Source organism: Nannobrachium achirus, assembly GCF_963921795.1.
Source record: "Nannobrachium achirus genome assembly, chromosome: 8".
Taxonomy (NCBI): domain Eukaryota; kingdom Metazoa; phylum Chordata; class Actinopteri; order Myctophiformes; family Myctophidae; genus Nannobrachium; species Nannobrachium achirus.
The window spans coordinates 31,559,974-31,586,042 of NC_137817.1; the positions used below are offsets into that span (position 1 = coordinate 31,559,974).

At 42.6% G+C, this 26,069-nt stretch overlaps 2 protein-coding genes across 2 annotated transcripts in view; both read left to right on the forward strand.

Annotated features, from left to right (window-relative positions):
• Nucleotides 1-3,071, forward strand: part of ncam1b (neural cell adhesion molecule 1b) — a 106,549-nt gene extending 103,478 nt beyond the window's left edge. The window contains exon 20 of the mRNA XM_080732403.1: nt 210-3,071. Within this exon, the coding sequence (XP_080588529.1) occupies nt 210-330 (121 nt within the window). The 3' untranslated portion in view covers nt 331-3,071. The remainder of the gene's footprint in view (nt 1-209) is intronic.
• Nucleotides 3,072-3,989: 918 nt separating this feature from the next.
• Nucleotides 3,990-26,069, forward strand: part of zbtb16b (zinc finger and BTB domain containing 16b) — a 30,691-nt gene continuing 8,611 nt past the window's right edge. Inside the window, exons 1-4 of the mRNA XM_080732115.1 lie at nt 3,990-4,084; nt 5,810-7,061; nt 11,653-11,750; nt 16,891-16,977. Of these exons, the coding sequence (XP_080588241.1) occupies nt 5,899-7,061; nt 11,653-11,750; nt 16,891-16,977 (1,348 nt within the window). The 5' untranslated portion in view covers nt 3,990-4,084; nt 5,810-5,898. The remainder of the gene's footprint in view (nt 4,085-5,809; nt 7,062-11,652; nt 11,751-16,890; nt 16,978-26,069) is intronic.

Genomic DNA, 26,069 nt, shown 5'->3' on the forward strand with positions numbered 1-26,069 from the left:
TTTTTTTTATGTATTTAAATAATGTACCTACTGTGTGTCCTCAAGATGTCTGTGGTATATATTTTTTTCTTTCTTTTTTTTTTTTTCTTTCTTTTTTTTTTTTTTTACAAAGACGTTAACAATTTTGGTGTTGGTTTATTGAAAATGAATATTCTCCTGGCTAGAAGTGAACATACTTTTAACTTTCCCCTATTTCCTTTCCGTTTCAGGAACATAATTTCTGATGAGAAAGGTAAAGCAGAGGAGGCTGAATTAACAAATCCTCTGATGGATCTCACTGCAGAACACAACAATGTCATACAGACAAATGCCACCGAGAACAAAGCATGATGGGGAAGGGAAGCCCCGGCCCATTCTTAATGTTCAAGGCAACAGCAGGAAACACTGCAGGAGTTTTCATTTCCAGTGCCCTTAACTGCATTTTCTGACCAACATGCCCTTGTACAGTAGATTGATTTGAGCATTGATTGTGCTGTCACTTCTGGTTTTATTTATGGTTTGTTTGCTATGCCTGTGGAATATTCATTTATCAGGAGATTACAAGAGATTTATTTGTATTTTTCTATTTTATTTTATTTCTTCTTTTCTTTTTGCTAACGAGTCGGGTCAATTAAGAACAAATTGTTATTATAAGGATGGCTATGTAAAGAGATTACCTAAATTAGACCATATTTCTTTTTATATAGTTAGAGTTTGGAGTGCAGTTACACATACCATACACCGGATACTCCTGGAACAAAGACAATAAAAAGGACAAGATCATTATCTTTTATTTTCATGTTACATTGTTTAAATATAAAAACTGTTTGCATTTTTCAATCTTGGATTATTGTTTGAGGGCTAATATAATTTAACTGCTTGTTTTGCATGTTTTCCCTGCAAGTGTTTGCTTTGTTTGCGAGGTTTGTTATTTTACTCATGGAGATGTTTTATCTCTTCAAAAGTAATGCCACTATTGATCAAACCCGGACCTATGTTCAGGAAGAGTCATTATCCCTGCGCTTCTTCTGGCCATTGGAATGAAACACAATATTGTCCCAAAGCAAACAAGCTTTAATGGGACCGTTCTACTGTCACTGTTTTATATGAGTTTTTTTTCCTACTGTTTTGGTTTTTTTGGGATCTACTATTTTTTATTGTTGATCTGATACCTGCCTTTCCTGAGAGATAATACAAATGATTTCTGTCAAAATACTCCAGTGAAACAGTCAGATCTTTTGCGAATGAGTGGCAGTACTGTAGATGATTTTAGCGTCTAGACTGTGAACTCGTCACATCCTGCAAAAAGCTTCACAAAGGAGATAGCAGGGAGTGACACTAATAAACTTTCCCTGGGGGGAATGTAGAATCAGAGCGTACAGGTGGATGCTGGGGTGGAGTTTGGGATGATGAAATGTACTGTAGGAACGGTTGCAATCTGAGGAGGGGAGCAGCAGCACAGGCAGTGAGAAAGTGAGCGAGAGGATTTCACATCTTAAATAGACCATCTTATTGCACTGTGTCGATCCATCTCTGAGAGTGTACAAATTGATACATTAATACTGAGGATTTGACTCTGTACAAAGGGGGCATTTGATGTGTGTTGCAGTGACAAGTGTACCATGAGCTATTATTTTTCGCCCATGCCTGACCTCTTATGCCTAAACTTCTTTGCCTTTTTTTCCATTTTTATTTTTTACAATTTTTAGTAACATTTTAAAATACTTCAAATAGCCAATCTACATCGACACATTGTGAGCTAGTAGTAGATCAGCTATTTGAAATATCTAAAAATGTTTTTAAATAGTAAAGAATTGCCAAAGAGTTTAGGGATAAGAGGTAAGGCATGGACGAAAATAGAGCCCCAAGTGTCTGGAAGAGTGACTCGAGGTGACTGCCTGAACTATAGCTGGCAGGTATCACTCCATTAAGTCTCTAAATAAAATAGCAAGTGGCTACTCACAGAACAAACACGCTCACATAGAGTAGCGGAAAATCACAGCCAAACCAGTCTTTCCTTATCAAGAGTCAGAGAGCCCTGAACCAAATGAATGTCTGATAATCTTGGACTAAATATATTATGCCACCTCTGTTGCTGTTGAACATCAACTATGACAATGGGCATCTGCTTCTATAAAACAATAACTATTCCACGTTCAGAGAGCAGAACAGATGCCAGGGTTCATAACTTTTAAGTTGTGCTTTTAGAGCACATCTTTGAAACACATTTCTGTACTGTTTAAAGCTAGAGATTTGTTTTCCACTCCTGCCTGCAAGCTTGTGCACTGTGACTGTGTATCAATAAATTGTCTCGTCATCTGTTTCTATAATAATCTACATAGCTTTGTCGTGAGAGATTAAGCCTATTCTTTTTTATATTGTATAATTAGAAGAAAACAAAAATGGACTAATGTGGTAACTTTAACACGTGTAGTGTATGAAACTGTCCGTCTCCAGTCACAGCACTATCTATTTCCAACTAATAGTGAAGGGATGAGATGTTATGAGTCTTGGCATGAATTCAATCAGTACTTCATAATGTGTAATGAAATGACAAATAGATATGCCCATGTTTGTTTGGGCAAACTAGATTTCATATTAAGTTAATGAGTGTTACCTTTGGGCTTGTTCTGGCATAAATATACCAAGTTTTTTTTCTCCCCAGTTGTTATTCGAGTGTTATGTAACGTGGTCTTTAAATTAATTTTCTTGTTTTTTCGTTTTTTCTTTTTTTTTTGTCTTTTGTACAACAGCAGCCACCAAGAGTTGAGTGTCATGTTTAGGATGCCATTGGCAGGGAGTAAGGTGGTCGACCTAACGCAAAAGATTACATTTTGTTTTCTAAAATATGATATAGTAGTTGTAGTAGTAGTTGTTGTAATGCCAAATAAAGTAAAGAAGAGTCTATAGTATATTGCTGTAATAATAAAAGTCTTTCCTTAATCTGTAGATTTATCTGCAATTGTCAGACCACCTTCTTCCCTTGTCTCTGGATGGTCCCTTTGTTTTTATTGGGTCAAACTCAGAGGTCTCTGTTGTGTTCAATCTGAGTGATAACCCATTTACAAAATAAAACATGGTTCTGAACCACATATCTTCTGTCCAATGGTTTCTTTCCTTAACCACTTAAGCGAAGCCCTACGTTGTATGACAGATAGTGAAAATAGCTTAGCTACAAGCTCATAACACACATATTTTCTTAGATATTATTATTTTTCTAATGTTCACCTATAACTATATGCCAAAAATAGGGATGCCAGATTGAACGTGGTTAATCCCTCTCTATTGAACAAAACCTGCATAAACTCTTCATGGGGAGTGTGGATGCAGTGGAATATTCTCAACACTAGGTGGCAGGAAATACCTTTTTGTGGTTTTAATTGATGCCATGTCACGGAATAGCCATAACTGCCTAATGGTTACTGTTACACTGCAAATACTGTTGGTCAGAAATTGTTAGGGTACTTAACACACTCTAAATAGGCTACATGTATGTCTGTTAAAAAGCTGAATCCATAGGCTATAGGCCTACTTATTGGTTTGTAATACCCAGTAGCTGCTCTATTAAGTCAAATAAACTCTTTTTGACATGTATGGAATGATCAATATAGGCCTATATGTTTGTCTTTGATCATAGTTCTACAAACACTGATCTAGGTTACAACAGTGCTGACAAATGCTACGGAAACCCAAAAACGGATTAAGCAGTCAATAACCTACTTAGCTGTAGCCTAAATTTTGACCAGTATAATGGCATTCTATCTCCCAGTCCATTTCATCATCTCTGTCAGTTGGGCCATTTAAATGGAAATGTATTCGATCCTCATCAGATTTATTAATCAATTTCCGTGCCTTCTCCAATCCAGGGCATCGATTAAGCAATAGGCATCCAGGTTGTTACAGATGCCCTGTAGATGTCTCTGTTTGCAGCCTTCATAGAACCAAAGGAACAGAGGGCAATCATTCAAAGCAGTGACGTCGCCAGGGTGATGATTTGCTTACTTGGAGCAGGAGTGAGTTTGGAGCGGGTACTGTGAATGTGAAATGCCTAACCACGATGTTGCCTGGATAATAACGCTATCAGTGGAGACGGAAGGATATTGAGGTAAGGAGCATGACAGGACATGACTGGCTTTCTGTTTCAGTGTTTTCCCAGACTGGTCATTTTTATACAGGTGGTCCTGAATCTGATCTTAATGTGCTACTTTTCACACAGACTGTTATAGGCTACTATGCAAAATGTTTACATACCATATGCTACTTAGTGGTAGTTTAATTATAGTCATTGACTAGCCATAAGCCATTTCAGACGTGTTGAGAATGCCTGAAGTTTGTCCAGCCGCTGAAATTGGGAAATTTAAACTTGATTCGGTCACGTAGTCTCATGATCAAACCGTGCTGTCATTTCAGAATGGTGGTCATTTGCGGGAATAAGTATAGCTTTAGGCAGTATAGCCTATAAATCTAGTGATTTATCCCGATGATTCTATAGTTGGTGTGTGTGTGTGCACCTGATGCGCTCTGATGTTGCGGATAGTTGGGACCAAGGATGTAACCTATCAGCATCACTGCTGGATGAGTGGTCCACGATTATTATAGCGTTATGGAGCCAATCATTATAGGCTACTTTGATTGTCACTTCTATTCTTGAACTGAACGATTAACCATGTCACACATGTCATGATTATATTGACATCTAACTGTGTAAGATTTTTTTGATAGTTTGATAACTTAGTGCTCCTTTATGGCACGTAGCTATTTGGCGCAATAAACATGCGAATTCGTAACCCGTGACTTGTAAATAGACTAAGCCCCCATGCTCCCCCCCCCCTTTTCTTTGTATTCTGCCTTTTGTATTTGATGTTATGCTTTTGAAACTGATATTATCCTAGATAAAGTACTATGTTCTATCCGTCTGTCTTTCAATGTTATATGAGATACTTAAAGTGTGGTTCCTGTGGAAATAAGCCTCGTCTTTCTAGGATCTCCTTTTAGTTGACCTTGTACCAGTGATTTGTACTGTCATGAAACTGTACTTTTTTCTATTGCAAACTTCTAATAAATTCTTCAATCAATCAATCAAAGAACTATGACTAATAGCCTAATAATTATGTGCGCTACCTGTTGAAGGTGTCGGCTCGGCTGATAGACCTATAAGGAATGATGGCATCCGTTCACATAGAAATTGCAGACCTTATTAAAGCAGCACTACCGCTTTCAAATGGTCTTGCAGCGTAGCCTATGTACACCAATCTGATTGTTTCTGCATTCTGTTGTGATTATTAGGCTATGTTATTTTTTTTTTTTCATTATTAATAATTATATTGAATTGGTTACATGGCATAGCCTATAAACCATATACTGTAGGCTTATCAAGTCAGATCTTATAATTCAGGGAAATATTGTATTTATTATGTATTTCTATGACTTGTCATTTTAAGCAGTCCTACTTGATTATGAAAAACAACATAATAGTCTCATGCATTAATTCCCTCTCAATTAAATTCTTAATTTAATTGAGCAGAGTTATTCTGCTCTGTTGGTGTCGGGTAGAAACCATGTATGTCCAAAACCATTCATTTGTATTTATCATTTTAAAAGCGATTTAAATTAGTGAAAATAGACGTCAACAAGCACACAACGCCTCGCACACGAGGCGTTGTGTGCTTGTAGACCTGCTATTTTCACTAGTTTTCTGCGACAGTCTTGTATGATGAAGCAGGGCTTTACTTTACGAAAAAAACGTACCAATTTGAAACTTGAGAGATACGAGGTTTCTGCCCGACAGTGACTCTATGTTTCACTCTCTGTCCACCTGACTTCCTCCCAGACCTACACAACAAACTAAAGGCGAGGTGAGAGCCACACCTCATGCGTGGACTCAGCGAGGGGTCCGAGTGGATACGGGTCTAACAAAACATGGGTGTCCTTCAGCTCCACAACCCCACTCATCCCAGCACGCTTCTGCAGCGGGCCAATCAGATGCGCCTGGCGGGCACGCTGTGCGACGTCATAATCACCGTGGACGGCCAGGAGTTCCCGGCCCACCGCACCGTGCTGGCCTGCACCAGCAAGATGTTCGAGATCCTGTTCCACCGCAACAGCCGGCGCTACGCCCTGGACTTCCTGTCCCCCAAGACCTTCCAGCAGATCCTGGAGTACGCCTACACGGCCTCGCTGCAGGCCACCGCCGAGGACCTGGACGACCTCCTGTACGCCGCCGAGATCCTGGAGATCGAGTACCTGGAGGAGCAGTGCCTGAAGGTGCTGGAGACCATCCAGGAGAGCGAGGAGGTGGCTGCGGTGAGAGACCACGGCAGCGACCACAGCCGCGCCAGGCACTGGAGGCACATGCTGATGGCCAAGAACAAGCATTCCGTACAGGACGGGACAAACTGCACCTCTCCCACTGCCCTCCATCACCTGGCGCTGTGTCACATGACAGAGAGCACTTCCCCCGGCCAACAGACTGAAGGGGCTCCCCTGTCGAGCCCCAGGCCGGACAAAGACATCGATAGGGAGAGCGTGGCTCTCCAGCACAGCCAGCATTTCAGCGTAGCCATGACCTCGTCCCTGGCGCCAGCCAGTAGCATCAAGACGGAGAGCATGCAGGTGGACGAGGCCAACGGCTACGAGGGCAGGTCCTCCAGTGGAGGGGAAGTGGGCTGCGTGTCTGAACAACCGCGAGACGAGGGCCCGGGGACGCCACTCCGAGGCAGCGTGATCACCAGCGCTCGGGGGTTACACTCGGGCCAGGACGACGGAGGCCAAAAGGGGAGCTCTCTCGAAGGCTTCCCCGGGATAGCTGAGAAACATCTGGCCTCCCTGTACTCCATGCCTCCCAGCCACCCGGAGGAGGGGATGATGCCAGTGTCGGTCTCGGTGGCCCCATCCTTGGCGATGCCGCTTGATCCAAGGGCCTACGGCAGCCTGCTGCACCAGGGCCTGCTCCACAGGGAGCTCCTCAGCAGACTGGGCCAGTTTGCGGCAGGGATGAGGCGCGAGGGCCAGGCTCAGGGCCAGCTGTGCTGTGGTGAATGTGGGCTTCAGCTGCACAACAGACAGGCCATGGAGCAGCACAGGTAGAGTAGACCTCCGTCAACACTCCCAAGACCAGTCTGTTTAATATTACACAATATTACAATATTGTATTACATACATTAAGGCTGGGCAATATAATAATAATAATAATATTATTATAATATATCGAAAATATATCGATATCGAGGTACCAACATGCGAAGTGTACATATCGACGAAGACGGCTTGAAATGAGGTATTGGTGTTTGTGTCTAATTAATAGACACTATGCATGCACGTAGCACATGAAAAAAAGAAGTCCATCTGTAACCAGGTGTGGTTATTTAAATAAAACCATTGTTGGAAAATAGAAATAAGGCATTTAATTCCTTTATTCTATGTGTACTGTGCAGTGTGCATGCATGGATATGCTATTCATTATCTGGGTTAGGCAGGCAGTGGACCTAAAGCAGAAAAACTTTAAAAAACTACTATATAATGCAATTGTTTTTACTAATATCGTGAGTAATATCGATATATCAGGATATTAAACAACGTTATCAAATATCGAAGGTTTTCCTAATATCGCCCAGCCTTAATATACATACTGTGTGTGTGTGTGTGTGTGTGTGTGTGTGTGTGTGTGTGTGTGTGTGTGTGTGTGTGTGTGTGTGTGTGTGTGTGTGTGCGCGCAATTTCAAGGGCAAAGTCTAAAGTGATCAGAATTATAGTTTGAAGGACTCAGTGACCTTACTTACCCTGTATGCGTGCATGTGGATACAGTATATATGTGGATGTATTTCCTTGTGCCTGCATGTGTGGATACTGTGTATGTGGTAAATGTGTAAGCAGTTCATTTCTCCATAATGAATGATGATGATTTGTTTCGTGATGATGTCGGATTCCTCTATGTTTTTCATCATACAGTATTAAGTCACTGTCAAATGTTAAATTGGGGAAGAGACACACGGTAATTTGTTCTCACAGACACCTGCACTCATGACTACAGAGTGAGACTTTTTGGAAAGTCATGAATTGAATCTTTGTTAGGCACTTAATATAGAGCAGCCTCCGTGTCGCATAATGCTGCTATTTACAAAGCTACTGCCTTTTTTTCCCCCCTTCTCTTTTTGATTACTTCTATCTACAGAAGTGTGCTTCACACGGACTGTCTTCTAAACTGTTTCATATGCATTCCTCAGCATCATTGGAGGAGAACGTCTCAATAGGAGCCAGGCTGAACCTTTCAGCTTGTTGATGGATAACTTCTGCTGTTGATTGCTCAAAATCAGGGATTTGTCCGTTTGCTCAACCATCTCATATAAAAGCATCACCAACACCTACTAACAGCTTTAACTGCTCAAACGAACACAGATGAAAGATTGTCTACTGTATGTCACTGGTTCCCAAACATTTTTATGGGTCCCTTAATGTTTTGTTTCCTACATTTAGTCTTAAATTATTATTAGGCTATTATTGCAAAACATTTTCAAAAACCTTTTCCCCAAAAAGCTGCAATGATTCTTCTAATTAACTTCATTAATAAATAAAAGGAAAATCTAAGAAATTTCATAAATTAAAAAACAAATGTTTAAGAAGACAAAAAACAGACAATCTACAAGCTCGCAACGCAGGGCGAAGCGACGTGTTGTGTGCGTGTAGATTAGCCATTTTCACTAGTTGGGGTCCCGGGCCAACCTCTAATCTCTCTTTCGGATCTTGGCCTGAAAAGTTTGGGAACCACTGGTCTATATTACCCGTGTGTTATTTGAACTGTAAAGAAACTACAAGTGCCATTGACCATATTCTCCCGTCATGAAACCTCATGAAACCACAACCTCATCCCTTGACTTGCAAATGCAAGTGATTGACATTTCCAGCGTTGCAGTGATGGCTCTCAGATCAAATTGAGCATCCTGTGAGCCTTAGGCCTCTATCATGGTCCAAGGTGAAGGGCTATCACCTCACCGCAGTGTAGTTTTCTAGATATCACCTGGGCTTTGTTAAACATTTTTAGGTGATAGCTAGAAACCTACACCACGGTGAGGTGATAGCACCTTGGACTATGATAGAGGCTTTACAGATCCCTTTCATTCCATTTGAACACTTACATTTAATTTACAGTTGACCCATTAAAACCGTTAGATTTTAACGTTGGCTTTTCAAAAATAGCAGATACATTAAAAATAACAGATGCATGAAATAAAAAGTATTTGAGAGCTTACACCTTTGGCTGTTACTGAAAACTACTTGCATTTCCCCTAATGTTCATTAAAAACAAAGTTGTAGTTTGACATTCTGTATTGTAAACCTCTTGTAACCTAGTACAGTACATTGTTGTACTGTACTGTACCTTTCAAGCCGGGAACACTATGTCTATGTCATTTTGGATGTTGATACGTATACTGTGTGCGTGCGTGCGTGCGTGTGCGTGCGTGCGTGTGTGTGTGTGTGTGTGCGTACGTGGATGTGTGTTTATAAACAGTATATAATCCTGTGAGCCTTACAGCTCACTTAGCCTAAATTTAACTTATTTTTGTCAATTTAGATTTTAACGTTGGCTATTTGAAAATAGCAGATACAGTACATGAATAAAAAAGCATTTGAGAGCTTATTACTTGCATTTTCCCTAAATTCAAAAGATTAAAAATCCATAACCAAAGTATAAATTCCACAAAATTCAGGATGTCTGTCTTTTCTTTTGTTCACCCTGACACGTTTCCGTAGAACATTTAAAATACTGTACATTTCCACTACATGTTTCTGTGCAGACGGTATCAGTTCAATTGGCGTAAATGCATTTAGTCGGTGGCTGTGGCTCACGGGTAGAGTGGCCGCTTGGCAAACGGAAGGTTCCCTGTTCGATCCCGGCGTCCCTCAGAGTTGGTGTCTAAGTATCCTTGAGCAAGACACTGAACCCCTAATTGCTCCTGAATGAGCAGGTTGGTGCCTTGCATGGTTTCCTCTGCCATCGGTGTATAAATGTGTGTGTGAATGGTTGAATGTAATGCACAATCTATGTAAAGCGCCTTGGATAAAGTTATATAAATGCACTATTTTACCATTTACCATGAAGTGTTACTGAGTTCGTGACTGAATTATGTTACGTCTTCTCTGAGCTATACAAAAAATGACATTTGCAAAGAGCACTTTGTTGGAATGTATGTAAAACAAGTTAATTCCAGCACTGATGGAATAACCCTGGGGAATAAATGGAACTGCAATTATTTCAAATTACAGGACCAAGAAAAAGAAAAGAAAGAAACTGGGCAGGGTGTCTTGGACGCTCACTGTGTGTAGCACTTAACTATCTTTTTACTTTCTTATAGATGTGTCAGTGCCTTTTTTTGGTTCTATGAAGTGGCAAGGCATATGTCTAGCAATTTAGGATCAGTCAGGATGCTGAAGCAGATTTGGAGACACGAGTATTTCTAAGTTAAAAGTGTATTACAAGTTAGTGGTCAAGCTGTTCCCTGACTAACTCAAAGAGCACAGGCCCTTATTATTATGGTTAAATAAGATGCTCCCAAGAAGAGCTACCTTTAGATCAGCAAACATGTTTGTCCAGCTAGCAACCAACCGTGTTAGATTTACCCCCCACACAAGCAGAACGGGAGTTAGAGCTCACCATGATGTGGAGAGAGAAAAAAAAGCCTATTTTATGCTCCATTGTACGATGAAGTATAAATTGGGCTCAACATGGTTAGAAGGGGTTACAACGTACGCACAAGATGGCACGCAACAATTATATAAGTCATGGCAGGATATTATAATATAGTAGTACTTATAAGTACTGTTAAAAATATATTATTCCACACGCTTTAATTCAACATTAGTTCCATAAGTGATGTCCTACACATCAAGTCAATAACGTGGTAGACATTTTTGGTGTTTAGATTTTCAGAATAATTTCTTTTGACCACAGATTGTGTTCCAGCCATGGACTGATGTGAGGCCATTTGTTGGTCAGAGGGGATCTGAGGATAACTTGCGTGGTTGGATGTGCGTGTGATATGATATGATGGCTGCTGCTGCAGGCAAAGCTTCAGCGAATCATCTTTTCCCCCCTCCTTTTTATAGCAGTTACACGCGTGTGTGTGCACGTGTGCGTGCGTGCGTGCGTGCGCACACACACGCATATCTCTTTATCTGCGCGCGCGCGTGTGTGTGTGTGTGTGTGTGTGTGTGTGTGTGTGTGTGTGTGTGTGTGTGTGTGTGTGTGTGTGTGTGTGTGTGTGTGTGTGTGTGTGTGTGTGTGTGTGTGTGTTGTGGTGGTGCACTGGCGGGTGGAGGCACGTATACGTCTGCACTCTGAAATTAGCCAGATATCCTATTGTCTGTGTTCTCTCTTAGCATTCACACAGTGTGATGCTCAGCTGCAAAGGCTTCTCTCACTAATGATGTTGCATTCAGTTTATATTGTTTCGTGTCAGAATGCAAACGTGTATTCTTCATGGGGACAACAATGCTACTTGCTTTGGAGGACCTTACAGAAAAGGAACAGAAACATAGCACTAGTGATGTTTCTCTCTCTCTCTCTCTCTCTCTCTCTCTCTCTCTCTCTCTCTCTCTCTCTCTCTCTCTCTCTCTCTCTCTCTCTCTCTGTCTTTCATGTATTGTTCTGACTCACATTTACAGTTGTCTTTTCAATAGGAAGCTGCATAACAGGGAAAGGGGCCATGGCTGTGAATACTGTGGCAAGCTCTTCCCGGACAGCGTACGGCTAAGGATGCACATGCTGTCTCATGCAGGTGATTACAACCATCACACGTTTATCTGAGTAAAACCCAGTCCATCCAAAGACAGACTGATGGACGACTGACGGACCGACCGACCGACCGACTGACTGACTGACTGACAGACCAACCGACCGAAAGACTGACCAATCGACAGACAAACAATCAGACAGGCAGACAGACAGACAGACAGACAGACAGACAGATACATTATTGACCCTGAAGGAAATTCAGGAAAAGTTTACTAGAAAGCTGAGTACGTACAGCAATGCTAAGTAAAATAGAATGAGTAAAATATACCAGCAAAATGAATGAAAATAACAATCAAATATGGTGGCACTGGTCGACATGTATACACATAGCAGCAACAATGTAAATAAAGTAAAATATGCAAGGAAATAATTATAAAAACAACAATCGACTACAATTGCCAGTGCAGACTGTGAATTAAAGGTTAACATGGCTGTCGATACCTTAGCCTTATATTTTATGCACCTGTCCATTTTACAGAAGGCACCACAGTAAAGTGTCTCTGTTTATTCTAGGCTAAAATCTCTTCTCCACTGTAAATATTTCTCCCCATATTAAGATCATGTCTGTGCCTATTTACTGTAGATCACTCTCTCTTGCTCTCTCTCTCTCTCTCTCTCTCTCTCTCTCTCACTCACTCACTCACACACACACACACACACACACACACACACACACACACACACACACACACACACACACACACACACACACACACACACACACACACACACACACACACACAAACTCTCTGTCTCTCTCTGACTCTGTCTCTCTGTCTCCCCCCCCCCCCCCCACACCACCAAAGTCTCTCAGTTGAATGTGTGTGTGTGTGTGTGTGTGTGTGTGTGTGTGTGTGTTTTCTTTTTCTTTTTTTTTTTCTTTTTTTTGAGATTTTGGCAGTTCGCCAGTTCTGCCCCTTCTGAGTGATGACATCATCAGCTGCCGGCAGGCCTGGGTGTTCTGCCAGTGTTCCGAAGCGTGTGTGATGGCTCGCTCGCAGATGTGTGTCCAGGAACACACTGTACCCAAATGCAGACTTAATCAGACCTGACTGCTCTCCCAGCTACTTTATCCAAAATAGAGAAAGAGGGGGAGAGGAGGGAGAGAGGAGGGAGAGAGGAGGGAGGGTAAAAATGAAACTGAAATAAAAGCAGAGACCCCGGCAGTGGCGTCAGTTCAGAAAAAGCTAAGGTATGGCAACATGACTGGTGTCTTGCACGCGCGCCTTCAAGACACCATATGTTGCCATACCCTAGCAACAGGCAGGATACATTTATTTTAAGAAGTACATTTTATTTCCCCCCCCCCCCCCCCCCCGTTTCTACGGTTTCTTGGGCTGGATATGGCAGCCTGGAACAGTTGTTCAAGTGCAACTAACGTGCCACAATTAACAATAATGCATTGCACCTGTGCAGCTGACCTGGGAATATACCATTTTGTCAAGATGGGGAGAATACAAGTGTGGAGAATATAATTATAATACCTTGTTAAAGTGACCATTTTGTTAAATTTTGCAGTTGTAGTTATTTTACTGTAATTTAACAACATAATAACCAGCACATATAGACAAAGAGATGTTTGTGGATGTATACTTTTATTTTCCCCCCTGGACCCAGGGTATGGCAGCTGCATACCCCTGCCATACCCAATTGACGCCCCTGGACCCCGGCTCTGAATATGAGAACAGACAAGGCTATGGTTCTCTGTCCCTGCTTTAACATGACAGTTGTTCAGGGCAGGGTGGCACCCTGCTGACACATGAGAGGAAATCGTTCTCTCCTTAAAACAAATAGCAGGCATGTGCACACATAGACCTCAAAGGGGGCTTGAGCCCCTGCCCTTTTATCCGTCTGTAAAAAGTGCCCTCTCCAGACCATGAATGCATTTCTCACTTTGGTGAAAGAAATGCAAATGCCCTCATGCCGCTACGCCACATCTCCAGTATTGACTTGATTATGCTTAGTTCAGTGTGGTATCAAGCACCGAAAATAGCCGAGCTTCAAGCAGCGCCACGCGTTGTGAGCTTGCATGGAGGTCTGCTCTTTCCGATATTTTCACCAAAAAAAACCTTTTTAGAAATGTCAGCCCCTGCCTCTCTAACATTCTCTGCACGTCCCTGACAAAGAGTGTTTAGAAGGGACTTTGCCCGGGCCATGCCATAACCCCTATGCTGTTCTGTGCCACTGTGCTCCTGTGGAACCAGACTGGCATTACACGTGCGCCACTTGGTATTGCTGTTAGGAGGAGGAACGCGGCAGGTTGCTCCTAATTTCCGATTCACAACGACATTTGAATTTGAATTCTCACAAAATTATCCTCCGCATCTCCCCCCCCCCCCAAATGTGCAAACCCATAATGCCACGGGGGGAAAAAAAGAGACGTCGATGTCGGTCTTATTGTCACCGTGTATTTCAGTATAGCCGCCTTAAATCCCGCTGGTTGCTAAGGAGCGAGCGAGTGCTCCGCCGTTCTAATGGGCTGATTTAGTATTCAGCTCGATGCTGGCTCTTATTTTGGTATGCCAGACAAAGTGTTTTGATGGAGGACGATTGCAGCCGTGTCTGGAGACAGTTTGATGGTTTATGGATGAGAGCACACTCCGTGCCTTTGACTGCACAAGACAATGCACTATGTTCTCTCTTCCTCCCTAATCACACAATCTCACACAGCACAACACACCGCGCTGGCCGGCGTCACACAACATTAGGATCCGCAACGCACAAGCCATAGCGTTTTATGCTTTGAGACTTCTGTCACGCACGTTTTTTGGTTTATTTATTTATTTACCGGGTGAAACAAAAGCGGTGTTCCAAAACAATAACAGTTTCTTTTGGGAGGGGGCAGGGGGAGGGGGGCGTTTGTAGAATGGAACATTGGGAGCAGTTGTGCTGCATTTGTTGTGTAGAGGTAGGGTTATGGTGCGAGTTGAAAGAGGAACACATTTAGTCTGCCGCGTTCAGAGTTCCCAAAGCTTGTGGGTGTTTTAATGAGTCATTTTAACTTCATTTAAAGCCAGCTGAGCAGAAAATAGATCAGCGAATGAGCCCTGGGCCAGTATGGATCTGCAACCGATTTACATCTCAGTGAGAGCCAACCCACATCCCAAACAGCTGTGTGCGTGTGCACGTGGATGTACTGTACATGTGCGCGTGCATGACTGTCTGCGCGTGCATGTTTGTTTGTGTGTGTGTGCGTGCGTGTGTGCGTGTTTGTGTGTGTGTGTGTGTGTGTGTGTGTGTGTGGATGGTTGATTCTGTTTGTGTCTCTCTGTGCAGGTGTGATTGCATGAGAATTCAACATTTCGTCGTTGTCGGGTGGAAACCTTGTATGTCCAAAACCTCCCTTTTTTTGTTATCATTTTAAAAAAATGATTTAAAATAGTGAAAATAGTCGATCTACTAGCACACAACGGCACAAGGTGTTGGTTGTAGATCGGCTATTTTAACTACTTTTGTGGAACACTTTTGTTTGATTTGTATGAAAATAGCCAATCTTTACACAATCTTGCTCCACCATACCTCTCCGACCTCCTCGATCGTTATGTCCCCTCCCGCTCCCTCAGGTCTGGTGATGCAAATCCCCTCGAAGCAGGGACGTGCTGGGCCCCTACGCCTCGCACCGCGAGGCGTTGTGTGCTTGTAGATCTGCTGTTTTCACTACTTTTGTGCGACGGCCTTGTATGATGAAGCAGGGCTTTGCTTTGCGAAAAAACTTGGAGATACAATGTTTCTGCCCGACAGTGACAATTTACTTTGTTGGCCGCCCAGCCCCCAAAATGGAACGAAGGCCGACATTTTATTTTTTATTTTTTCCTAATGGCCGGCCTTGACCGGCCGGGAATGAACCGGCCGTTCGGCTTTTCCCAATGGCCAGCACGTCCCTGCCTCGAAGTCTCCAAGACCACATACCGTACCTGGGGTGACAGAGCCTTTGCTTTTGCTGCCCCAACCCTCTGGAATGCACTCCCCAAAACCATCAGAGATGCCCCCACCCTCCAAACCTTCAAAACCACCCTCAAAACGCACCTCTTTCACATTGCCTACCCCAGCTAACTCTTTCCGCTGTCCTTTTATCTTTATTGTTTTTAAATGGTTTTATCATTGTAGTCTTCATGTGTTTTTTCTCTAATAAAGTTGTTTTTAGTTTTAGTTTTCTCTTTCACCCCCATGTAAAGCGTCTTTGGGTCTTAGAAAATCGCTATATAAATCTGAGATATCATTATTATTATTATTATTATTATGAATTAGGGCTTTAAAAAAACATACACATTTGAAACTATTGTCACTACTTTTGTGCAACATTGTTGTATGATGAATTAGGGCTTTAAATAAACATACACATTTGAAACTTGGAGATACAAGGTTCCTGCCCGACAGTGACGATTTGTGCGAGTGCTGTTACACTCGTGTCTTCATGATGAGAACAGCCACCATGGGCATTCCAAAGGTGGGCTGAGTACTGTATAGTTCCACTGTAGCATGCCAGGGGATGTGGAGTGTTGACTCTGAAGTGTGTGTTTTTGTTTTGTTTGATAGAGGGATGTGCCGCAGGCGAAAAGCGTCTGCTGTTGAGAGAACACCCAGTCCTTCTGTGGCCTCTCATGCAGACAGTGTGCTCAGTGTTCAGAGACTGATAACAGGGCATGGTAAATAAAACTCTTCAGCGCTCTGTGAAGAGAGAGAGAGAGAGAGAGGCCATGGCACACTGTCTGGTGCCATTGTCCCGAGTCGTATTTTCACCCTGGATTCTTCCGTTCCATTGTGCTGCCATGTATAGTTAGTATAGTATGTGCGTCCTTAAACTCGCAGCACTAGTGTTTACAGACTAGTGAGAAGCCCCAGGGGATTTCAAAAGGAACAAAAGGGAAGACAGGAGTGCCTCTGCTCTCCTGTTCTACTGTAGGTTCCTTTTTTGTTTTGACTAAATCGAGGTTGTCATTTCTAGGATTTGTATCGACTGCAATAAGAACAGCCGCATAGCCGTCGGTAGTTCATAGCCGTCGGTAGTTCGCGTTCACAGGTGTTTGAGTGCAGCGAAACTCATTGTTTATTCTGTATTTGCAAATATACTGGCGGTGTTGTCTGATTAGGATGAATGTTCATTGTTGTGATTTCCTATACAGCTCCTGCAGAAGCACTGGTGTGTGATCAATGTGGAGCCACGTTCTCGTCAGAGGATGCTCTGGAAGCCCACAGGCGAACACACACAGGTACAGTAAACAAACACGTACAGTACACGCACAGTCACACACACCCACACAACACACACACGCACGCACAAATGCACGCACGCACACACACACTCTCTCTCTCTCTCTCTCTCTCTCTCTCTCTCTACGTTAATGTGTGTCTTAGAAAGCATAAAGTTTGAACTATTGATTAAACTGTGACTTTGAAACTTTTGCTCATGGGTCCAAACTTGCTTGTCATGCTGGCTGGGTTAAACTGTTCCTGTCATTATGCTCTATAATTTATCCACTCTGGGGTGGTGGTGGGGGGGGGGGGAGGGCGGCCTCTCACATGTCACCCACTAATATCTTTTGGCATCCATAGAGAGTGGATACTACATACAGCCACAGTTTTTTTTTGTGTTTTGTTTTTACTATTAGTTCATTATTATGTGATAGATATACCATGGTCTCTTACTGTGTTGTGGCTAATAATTATTTACCGTACCACACGCACGCACGCACGCACGCACGCACGCACGCACGCACGCACACGCACACACACACACACACACACACACACACACACACACACACACACACACACACACACACACACACACACACACACACACACACCTTCTCTGACTACACAGGCCTGCATGTTTTGTTTAGGAATGCCTTGCCATAACACAAAGGAATGTTAAACTCAGAAATGTCTGAAACATAACTATTGAGACTTGCAACGACAATTTAATTGTTATCAATTTAACCAAACCACTTTAACCCAGTCGGGTCTTTGCTGTTTGTCAACAGCATGTATGCCTCACAGTGTCTGAATCCACACCTTTTCTGCTACTGTCAGAGAAAGGTGATAACCCTCTCCGGAGCATTGGCATGTAACTGTAACTCCAGGTGGCACACACAGTATGAATAGTTAATGCTTGTGGACATGGAGGGGTGTTAACGATGCCCAGAAGTCTCTACCCTCATCTCTTCAGGTTGTAAACATCCACAGCTACAGTTTCACCTTGGCAGCGTATCCAGTGCAGGGGTACAGAAGGGCATTACTCTCTCATTTTGTCATGATCTCAGTTTGGTCTAGTGTGACCCGTGACCCGTTTCTACTGCCTCTATCACTGTGCCTCACACCCGGCACTGAATTGAAGCATAGATCAGGGGTCTTCAACGTTTTCAGGCCAAGGACCCCTTAATTGAGAGAGAGTTGAAGCAGGGACCCCCCACAACCTGTTCATAGATTCAATATACCGGTAGTTTCATTGTTTGACAGCACAATCGTCAGTGTATTTTGGATTCAGTCAATTTATGATTTCAGATATTTAACCACTTGAACCGTCAACACTTAATAAACTTGACCTTTCACTCTGTACACTCTGTCTGCTCTTTTTCCCCTCTGCAACAAACATCTTTGCCGAAGATAGCCCATCTACAAGCTCACAACGCCTCGCTGTGAGCTTGTAGATCTGCTATGTTTGGCTAAAGTTCTCAGAATATGGACGCTAGGGTTCAAGTGGTTAATATAAAAAAAGGAGAAAAAGTTTTCTATCACACAAAGACTTGGAGGACCCCCTGTAGTAACTCTGAGGACCCCCTAGGGGTCCCGGACCCCCTGTTGAAGACCTCTGGCATAGGTTATGTTACTACCTGTACTTACCTGTACTTTACTTTCACCATATCACATAGCCATATGAGATTCAGATCTGAAGTGTTGTGACAGTGATACCATGGCTTTGTATTGCCATTAGGTATAACCAGTGAGCCAAATGAGTTTCCTCTTGGCAGATTAACGCTGGCCAGACCTTCGGCAGCTGCAACAGTGCAGGCCCACCCCCACTGCTTTAGGGAGACCTTCTCTTAAGCAATTTGGTAGCGGTCGGCTGCGCGAGGCTATGGTTTTACGGTTTAAAGTCTCTTTTGCTATTTTGATATGTCAGAGGTGAATGGCCATGGGTTGCTGTAGTTGGAGATCAAAGGGAGGGGAGGGGGGTTGGCGGGCAGGCTGGAACGTGGGAAGGGAAAGGGGGCGGCTTCCCAAGGGCATGTGGCTGGCGGGTGGCACTGGATGCCAAGACTCAGAGGAAAAACAACATCATGTGCTGCTGTTTACTCCTCTCTTAGAGCACTGTCATAGTCTCCTCTGACCTACTTGTCAGTGCCCAAAATAAAAGAATGGATCTGTCTCTGAAGCGCGCCAGCAACAAAGGGGCTTGTTTGATTACGACTACTGTAGTTATGCCTCTGGGGTATTCGGCCTTTTTTGACTATAATTTTATTTAAAGAGTTCTGTAACACCCAGTGACTGTAGATAATCTATCCGACACGTTGGAAGTGACTGGATATGCTGCAGAGCATAATACTCGCTAACTACTCTGCCACATTACCTTCTGGGCAAAGGCTGTATGAGTGCTGCCACTGTGTGTTTCAAAGCAGCTGCACTTTTTCCATGCGTTTTAAAACTCTGTCCGTCAATAGAATATGATGACTGTCTGTGCCAGCTCTGATTAAACAGACCTATGACCCATTCAGCCACGGTGTGGGATTTGCCATGTTGCCATTGTTCAAATAAACCCTTTAGCTCACCTAATTGCATATCCGTCATTATACTGGCCCCTACTGTTGATACCCAGCTAACATTCACACAGATTTTAGACTCAATGGATCTAATGTTCTAGTTGCCTGATGTTGCGGTCACAGTGACATGTCTGCACTTTCTGTTGTTCGGCAAAGGGACACTGTGTTGTCATTACAGTGTACTATAGCAGGGGTCTTTAATGTTTTTCAGGCCAAGGACCCCTTAGCTGAGAGAGAGATGAAGCAGGGACCTCCTATTCATTATATACAACTGTGTTGCAGATTCAACTTTTTCATAGATTTCAGCTTCATAGACTTTTTGACCGTCGTCAGTTGTTGGATTCACGTGTATTTTCATTTAACCACTTGAACTGCCTGTCCATCAATACTTATAGTAGTTAACTTGACCTTTATCTCTGTACTTGGTCTTCTCTTTTTTTTACCTCTACACCAAACCTCTATGTCCACTTTGTCCTTTGCCAAAAATAGCAGATCTACAAGCTGACAACAACGCAGTGCGAGGCGCTGAGGAGCTCGTGGCTCTGCTCTTTTTGGCTAAAGTTCTCGTCAGAATACCTATGCTACGGGTCAAGTGGTTCATGTAAAAATATAAATAAATGCTATCACACAAAGATTTGGTGGCCCTCCTGTAGTAACTCTGAGGACCCCTTAGGGGTCCCAGACCCCCCTGTACTATAGTCTACATCAGTGGTTCCCAGACCTTTTAGCTCAGGACTCAATAGAGAAATTAGACCCGGTAACTAGTGAAAACAGCCGATCTACAAGCTCACAACACGGCGTGAAGCGCCGCATTGTGAGCTTGTAGATCTGCTGTTTTTCCACGACTTGGGTGACGGGGCACCCTGGGGTGCCGCGACGGCAGTCCAGGGGTGCCGCGAGATAATTTGATAATATTTGGAATTTATTTGGACACTTGAAGAAATATTTAGTATCATTTTAAACTTGAAGTACAAAGTTATTTTCAGTCAGTTCTAACCAAAATGGCTGTTATCTCAACGTTTTCCTCGCAACATAATCACTAAAATATCGTCATTGTCGGGCAGAAACCTTGTATCTCCAAGTTTCAAATGTGTACGTCTTTTGGTAAAGCAAAGCCCTGCTTCATCATACAAGACTGTCGCACAAAACAGTGAAAACAGCTGATCTACAAGCACACTGTGTGCTTGTAGATCTGCTGTTTTAACTAGTTTAGTACATTTCATAGATGATAAATACAAAACGAACGGTTTTGGACATACAAGATTTCCACCCGACAACGACGATATGCTACTTTATATAAATATAAGGTGCTAGGAGTGAAAATTATAATATAGGCCTATAATGTAGTGCCTCGGATTAAAAGAAATATTTATGCGGTGCCCTGAGACAAAAGAAAATTGGGAACCATGTGGTCTACAGAGAGGAAAGCACCGTATGCTTCAAATGCAAAGAAATCAGCGCAGTGGCCATGGGGAGCAGCGTGTGACCTCAATGAACTGGTCCATGGAATGGTGGTTAAACACGAGCAACGTATCTCTTGTTGCATTAATTATTGAGCTGGTTGTACCTCACTCGGGTAGATTAGCAGTCTACTGATGTGTGCCTGAGGTCACATCAGGTACTGTAGTCTCTCTGTGTGTGTGTGTGTGTGTGTGTGTGTGTGTGTGTGTGTGTGTGTGTGTGTGTGTGTGTGTGTGTGTGTGTGTGTGTGTGTGTGTGTGTGTGTGTGCGTTTGTGTGTGTGCGTGCGTGTGGTTCCAGCACAGTGGCGTCAGTTCAGAAACAGCTAAGGTATGGCAACATGTCTGGTGTCTTGTCCTGCAAGACACCAGACATGTTACCTTAGCAACAGGCATGATACATTTATTTTAAGATGTACATTTAATTTTTTACCCCGTTTCTACGGTTTCTTGGGCTGGATATGGCCGCCTGGAACGGTTGTTCAAGTGCAGCTAAACTTGGCATGTTAGTAGATAAAACGTGCCACAATTAACAATAATTAATTGCACCTGTGCAGCTGACCTGCGGAACCTGGGAATATACCATTTTGTCAAGATGGGGAGAATACAAGTGTGGAGAATATAATAACTTGTTAAAGTGGCCATTTTGTTACATTTTGCATTTGTAGTTACATTTTACTGTTATTTAACAACAGCACAGATAGACAAAGAGACATTCATGGATTCATATTTAAAAGTAACTTTTATTTTCCCCCTGGACCCAGGTTATGGCAGCTGCTTACCCCTGCCATACCCAATTGACGCCCCTGTTCCAGCATCCCCATAGCCACAGTCAATGTATCTGCAGGGAGTTGTCTGAGCGAACACGCAAGCATGAATGTACCGGGTCATTCGAGGTCTAGCACACAATGTAGCCTACATGACTGTGTATGGTTAACTGGGTCATGAGTGTCCGAGACGGTTAGAACACCATATGCACTGAGCTGTGACATAACGGGAACATTATTTAATGCAGCCAAGTTGTGTGATTGGTGTCATAGTAAATTCAGTGTGCATGGCCTACGACCACGAGGCAGCCGTGTGTGATGTGGATTTATGAAATATGCATTGTATTCCTCTGCGCTGTCGTGGCGAGAGTGGATCTTGTTTTTGTACCTCATGTTTCTGCTTCATCGAACTGCGATGTGTGAGTGGTGGAAATAGTGGATCTTACAAGCTCTGCTATTTTGAGGATTTCTCAGAACATCTGGAATGACGTTCCCAAAATAGGGAGGCCAGGTTGAAAGCTTTGAGTTGCAAATGTGGCTTGCGATTTGCAACATACAGTACACAATAGGCATGTATGAAAATATGATTTTTCTTACCTTAAAAAAAAGAGCTGTTTTAGATATTTATTTTGTTTGGAGAAAAAAAGAATACGAATTGTTTAGCGGGTGTAGAGAAGCATAGTGTTGAACAAATCAACGTCATTCATGTAAGTGCTTTACTGGACACTAATTCTAAATAAATCTACCAAATAAGGCCAACACGCAGAAAACTTGCTGGAGATTTTCATTCATCACTGAATGCAATCTCTTGTTCAATTTGCAGTGGGGTTTACTCCCAGATTCTCAGGGTGGGAAAACTTTTGTCAGCCATTTGAAAGGAAACAGGCTGCGCTTATTTGTGAATGAAGGGATTAGCTGGAACACTTCACCCCAAGGAGGACCATGATCCTATCTGGTTGCCTGGACACATGGTTTTGTCTCTGAGGCAGCGTGAGAGCTTGGCCGGGTCCCACCTCAGTTGGACTGAATGAGTGGCAGATGTACCAAGGCGAACTGTGTTTAATCACATGACCACGCAAGTCTTCTCACATCCTGTCTTGTAAAATGGGCTGAAATGGCGTAAATATCCGCAACCGATCTTGATTTAATAGCATCACAGTTTGCGTCACATCATAAAGATTGTGTAATGAGAAACACAGCAAAGCTATATTATAATCTTTCTCGCATTGAGAGGTGTATAACGTCACTGTCGGGCAGGAACCTCGTATCTCCAAGTTTCAAAATAGTACGTTCTTTTGTAAATGAAATCCCTAATTCATCATACAAGCATATTGCACAAAAGTAGTGAAAATAGCCGATCGACAAGCACACAACGCCTGCTTGTCGATCGGCTATTTTCACTACTTTAACTCCTTTTTAAAATGATAAAAAAAGGAACGGTTTTGGACATACAAGGTTTCCACCCGACAGCGACGATAAGCTGAATTGCTTTCTCCCACTGGAAAGTGTGAAAGCCTCACTCTCACAGGATGAGACAATGCTCCGTTCGCTCTCCATCCTTTGAGGACCACCATTGATTACATGGTATTTACCCCATTGAGGACCAAGGGTCAAGGGTCATCCTGTGCCTTAAGACCAAGTCGCATACCCATTGTCTAGTTAAGGGTGAGAAAGCAGGGGGCAAAGACAAGCCAACTTTAGGACCTACTTTGTCACAGAGAAAGCTTCTCAGCGCTGAGAGCTAAAGCCTATTGGAAAACACTACAGGCAACTTTTTGTTTGGAAATGTTAACTGGGAGCACTGAAGCACGTAGTGATCAGACAAAATGTCATCACGCACACAAGCACTTTATGTAGATTTTTACTCCATCGGATGGTGGAGTGCTTGCCGAAAAAAAAATTCTAGCTAACTACACGTAATGTGTTGTTAACGTGTAGACCTATTCTTTTTGGTGACTAACACTGTTGAGGTAGGCTTTAATTAACCTCAGTACCTTTGTTTACACATTAGGATCGTGTTTGCTATTTTTATTTTTAGCATTTTGTATACTGTAGTTGAGTTCATAGTAAACCTTAGCTACTCCTGCGATGTTGACACTCGATGCCAGCCTGAGATCAACTGGCTCTTGATGGAACATTTGTCATGTTCCCTTCCAAACATCTATCTATGGTTTCCATGACGATAGACTCACAATAAAGTAGAAGGCTATATATGTGTGAGACTGCCTGGCAGAAGGGTAAAGACTAATTAATACTTAACCACTGGGCTGCAATGGCTCAGGTGGTAGTGGCTGCCTGGGAAACAAAAGGTTCCCGGTTTGATTCCGGTTCCCCCTGGGTTTGTGTCAAAGTGTCCTTCAGCAAGACTGAACCCCTAACTGCTCCCAATGAGCAGGTTGGTGCCGTCTTCCACAGTGAATATAATGGACATTGTGAAGTGCTGTATTAACCATTTAACATTTATACTTCATCATCATTTCCGATTATTTTCGGAGAGCAATGTGGTCTTGCAACAAAGTATACATTAAGCTTAAGATCCCCCCCCCAAAAAAAAACCCGAAACAAAAAACGGATCTAGTGCACACACTGTATACTAATAATGTATTAAGCATAAGACCAAAATAAAAAAGAAGAGATAATAATTGTATCTATGTATCAATAATCTTATGAGAATATCCACACAGAACAAATGTAAGTAAGGTGGCAAAGTAATGTTAATTTTATTGGTAATGAGCTCAATTCTGAGGTGTCAATACGAATAGCTATAATTCACTGTTGAATTAGGATGATAAGCCCGAAAATTAAGCTCTTTGGCAATCTGACACATATTTCCCTCTTCTATAAGGGAAGAGAGAGCTCTTCCATGTAGCTATCCTCTGAAGGATGCATAGCTTACAAAAGCATGCACGCACGCATGCACACACGAACGTGCACGCGTGCACACACACACACACACACACACACACACACACACACACACACACACACACACACACACACACACACACACACACACACACACACACACACACACACACACACACACACATAGAGAACAACAACAAAAAGGATATAGGGATATAAAACAATGAGCTAAGATCTACCTTATGTGTGTGTGCGTGCAAGTGACAGAGAGAGAGAAAGAGAGAGAGTCTGAGTTCTAATGTGAATTCTCTCCAGTGCCCAGTTGTCTGGGAAAAAGGTGCCCACTCTTCTGCATACCATTTAGATAGCTATGGACTCTGCTCAGTTTCTGCCAGTCTGGACTCTGGACACTTTCAAATAGAAATCACTCCCCCTGCTGGATGCATAACATATTGCAATGTACTTTCATGCCTTGAAACATATCGTGGTTCTACATTGCAGGTCGTCCGGAGAATGCATTTTGTGAACCTTAAATGTTTGGTATTTCTTTTAATAGATCATCAATCCGAGTCAAATGCTGCTTGCTGCCCAGTGAAGTGGCTTTAGTAATGCATGACTCACATGCATGAGAAAACACATCTGATGAGACAGTGAAATGTGTTCTTGTCTGATCAGTGATGCAGAGACCGGCAAAGGCACATTTTCACCTGAGAAATAAAGCTTTACATTTTTTTGTGGGTGCTGAAAACAGCGAAAGGGTCGTGCGACCACGTATAAACTATCCATGAGAATAGAGGCTTGGGGAGCAAGGGTCTTTTGTCAAGGTCTAAAATATTGAGATCCGTGGGTGAGAAAAGGCCCCTGGTCATTAGGCAGCGGCAGCATAAAGACTGGGAGTGTAGGAGTTGCATGAAGGGCCTATGACTAATGGCTCTGGTCAATGATGCCTTGAACCATATTGTGTATATCTATTGTGTTAATGGCCACAGGGTAAGGCTTCTGACAGGTGCAACTCATTCCATCAGACTGTGCACTATAGCGTTGTAAAGAATGAGGAATGTCTTTCATCCCAGCTCATGTCTGTTAATGATTGAAAATCATCTGTGCTGTGAGCATTATTTAAAAGATATATTTATATATACTTCATTTTAAATCTTTTGTAAGCCATTAAGGCTAATGATGAAACTGGAAAATTTTAAGAAGTAATTCCAGATTCCGCGTCACAAACAAAAGACACATAGTTTAGTTTATTGTGTGTACTGTTCACACTAAAAACTGTTTCTTTTGAGAGAATTGTACATCACATGTATTTCTTTGAAAATTCGACATTATTATTATTATTGTTGTTATGGTTATTACGATTATGATTATTATTGTTATTATTTCATTTCACTTTGAACACTCTCGCATGTTAACTTGATTGAACCTGAAGCAAGAGTCTGACACTCTTC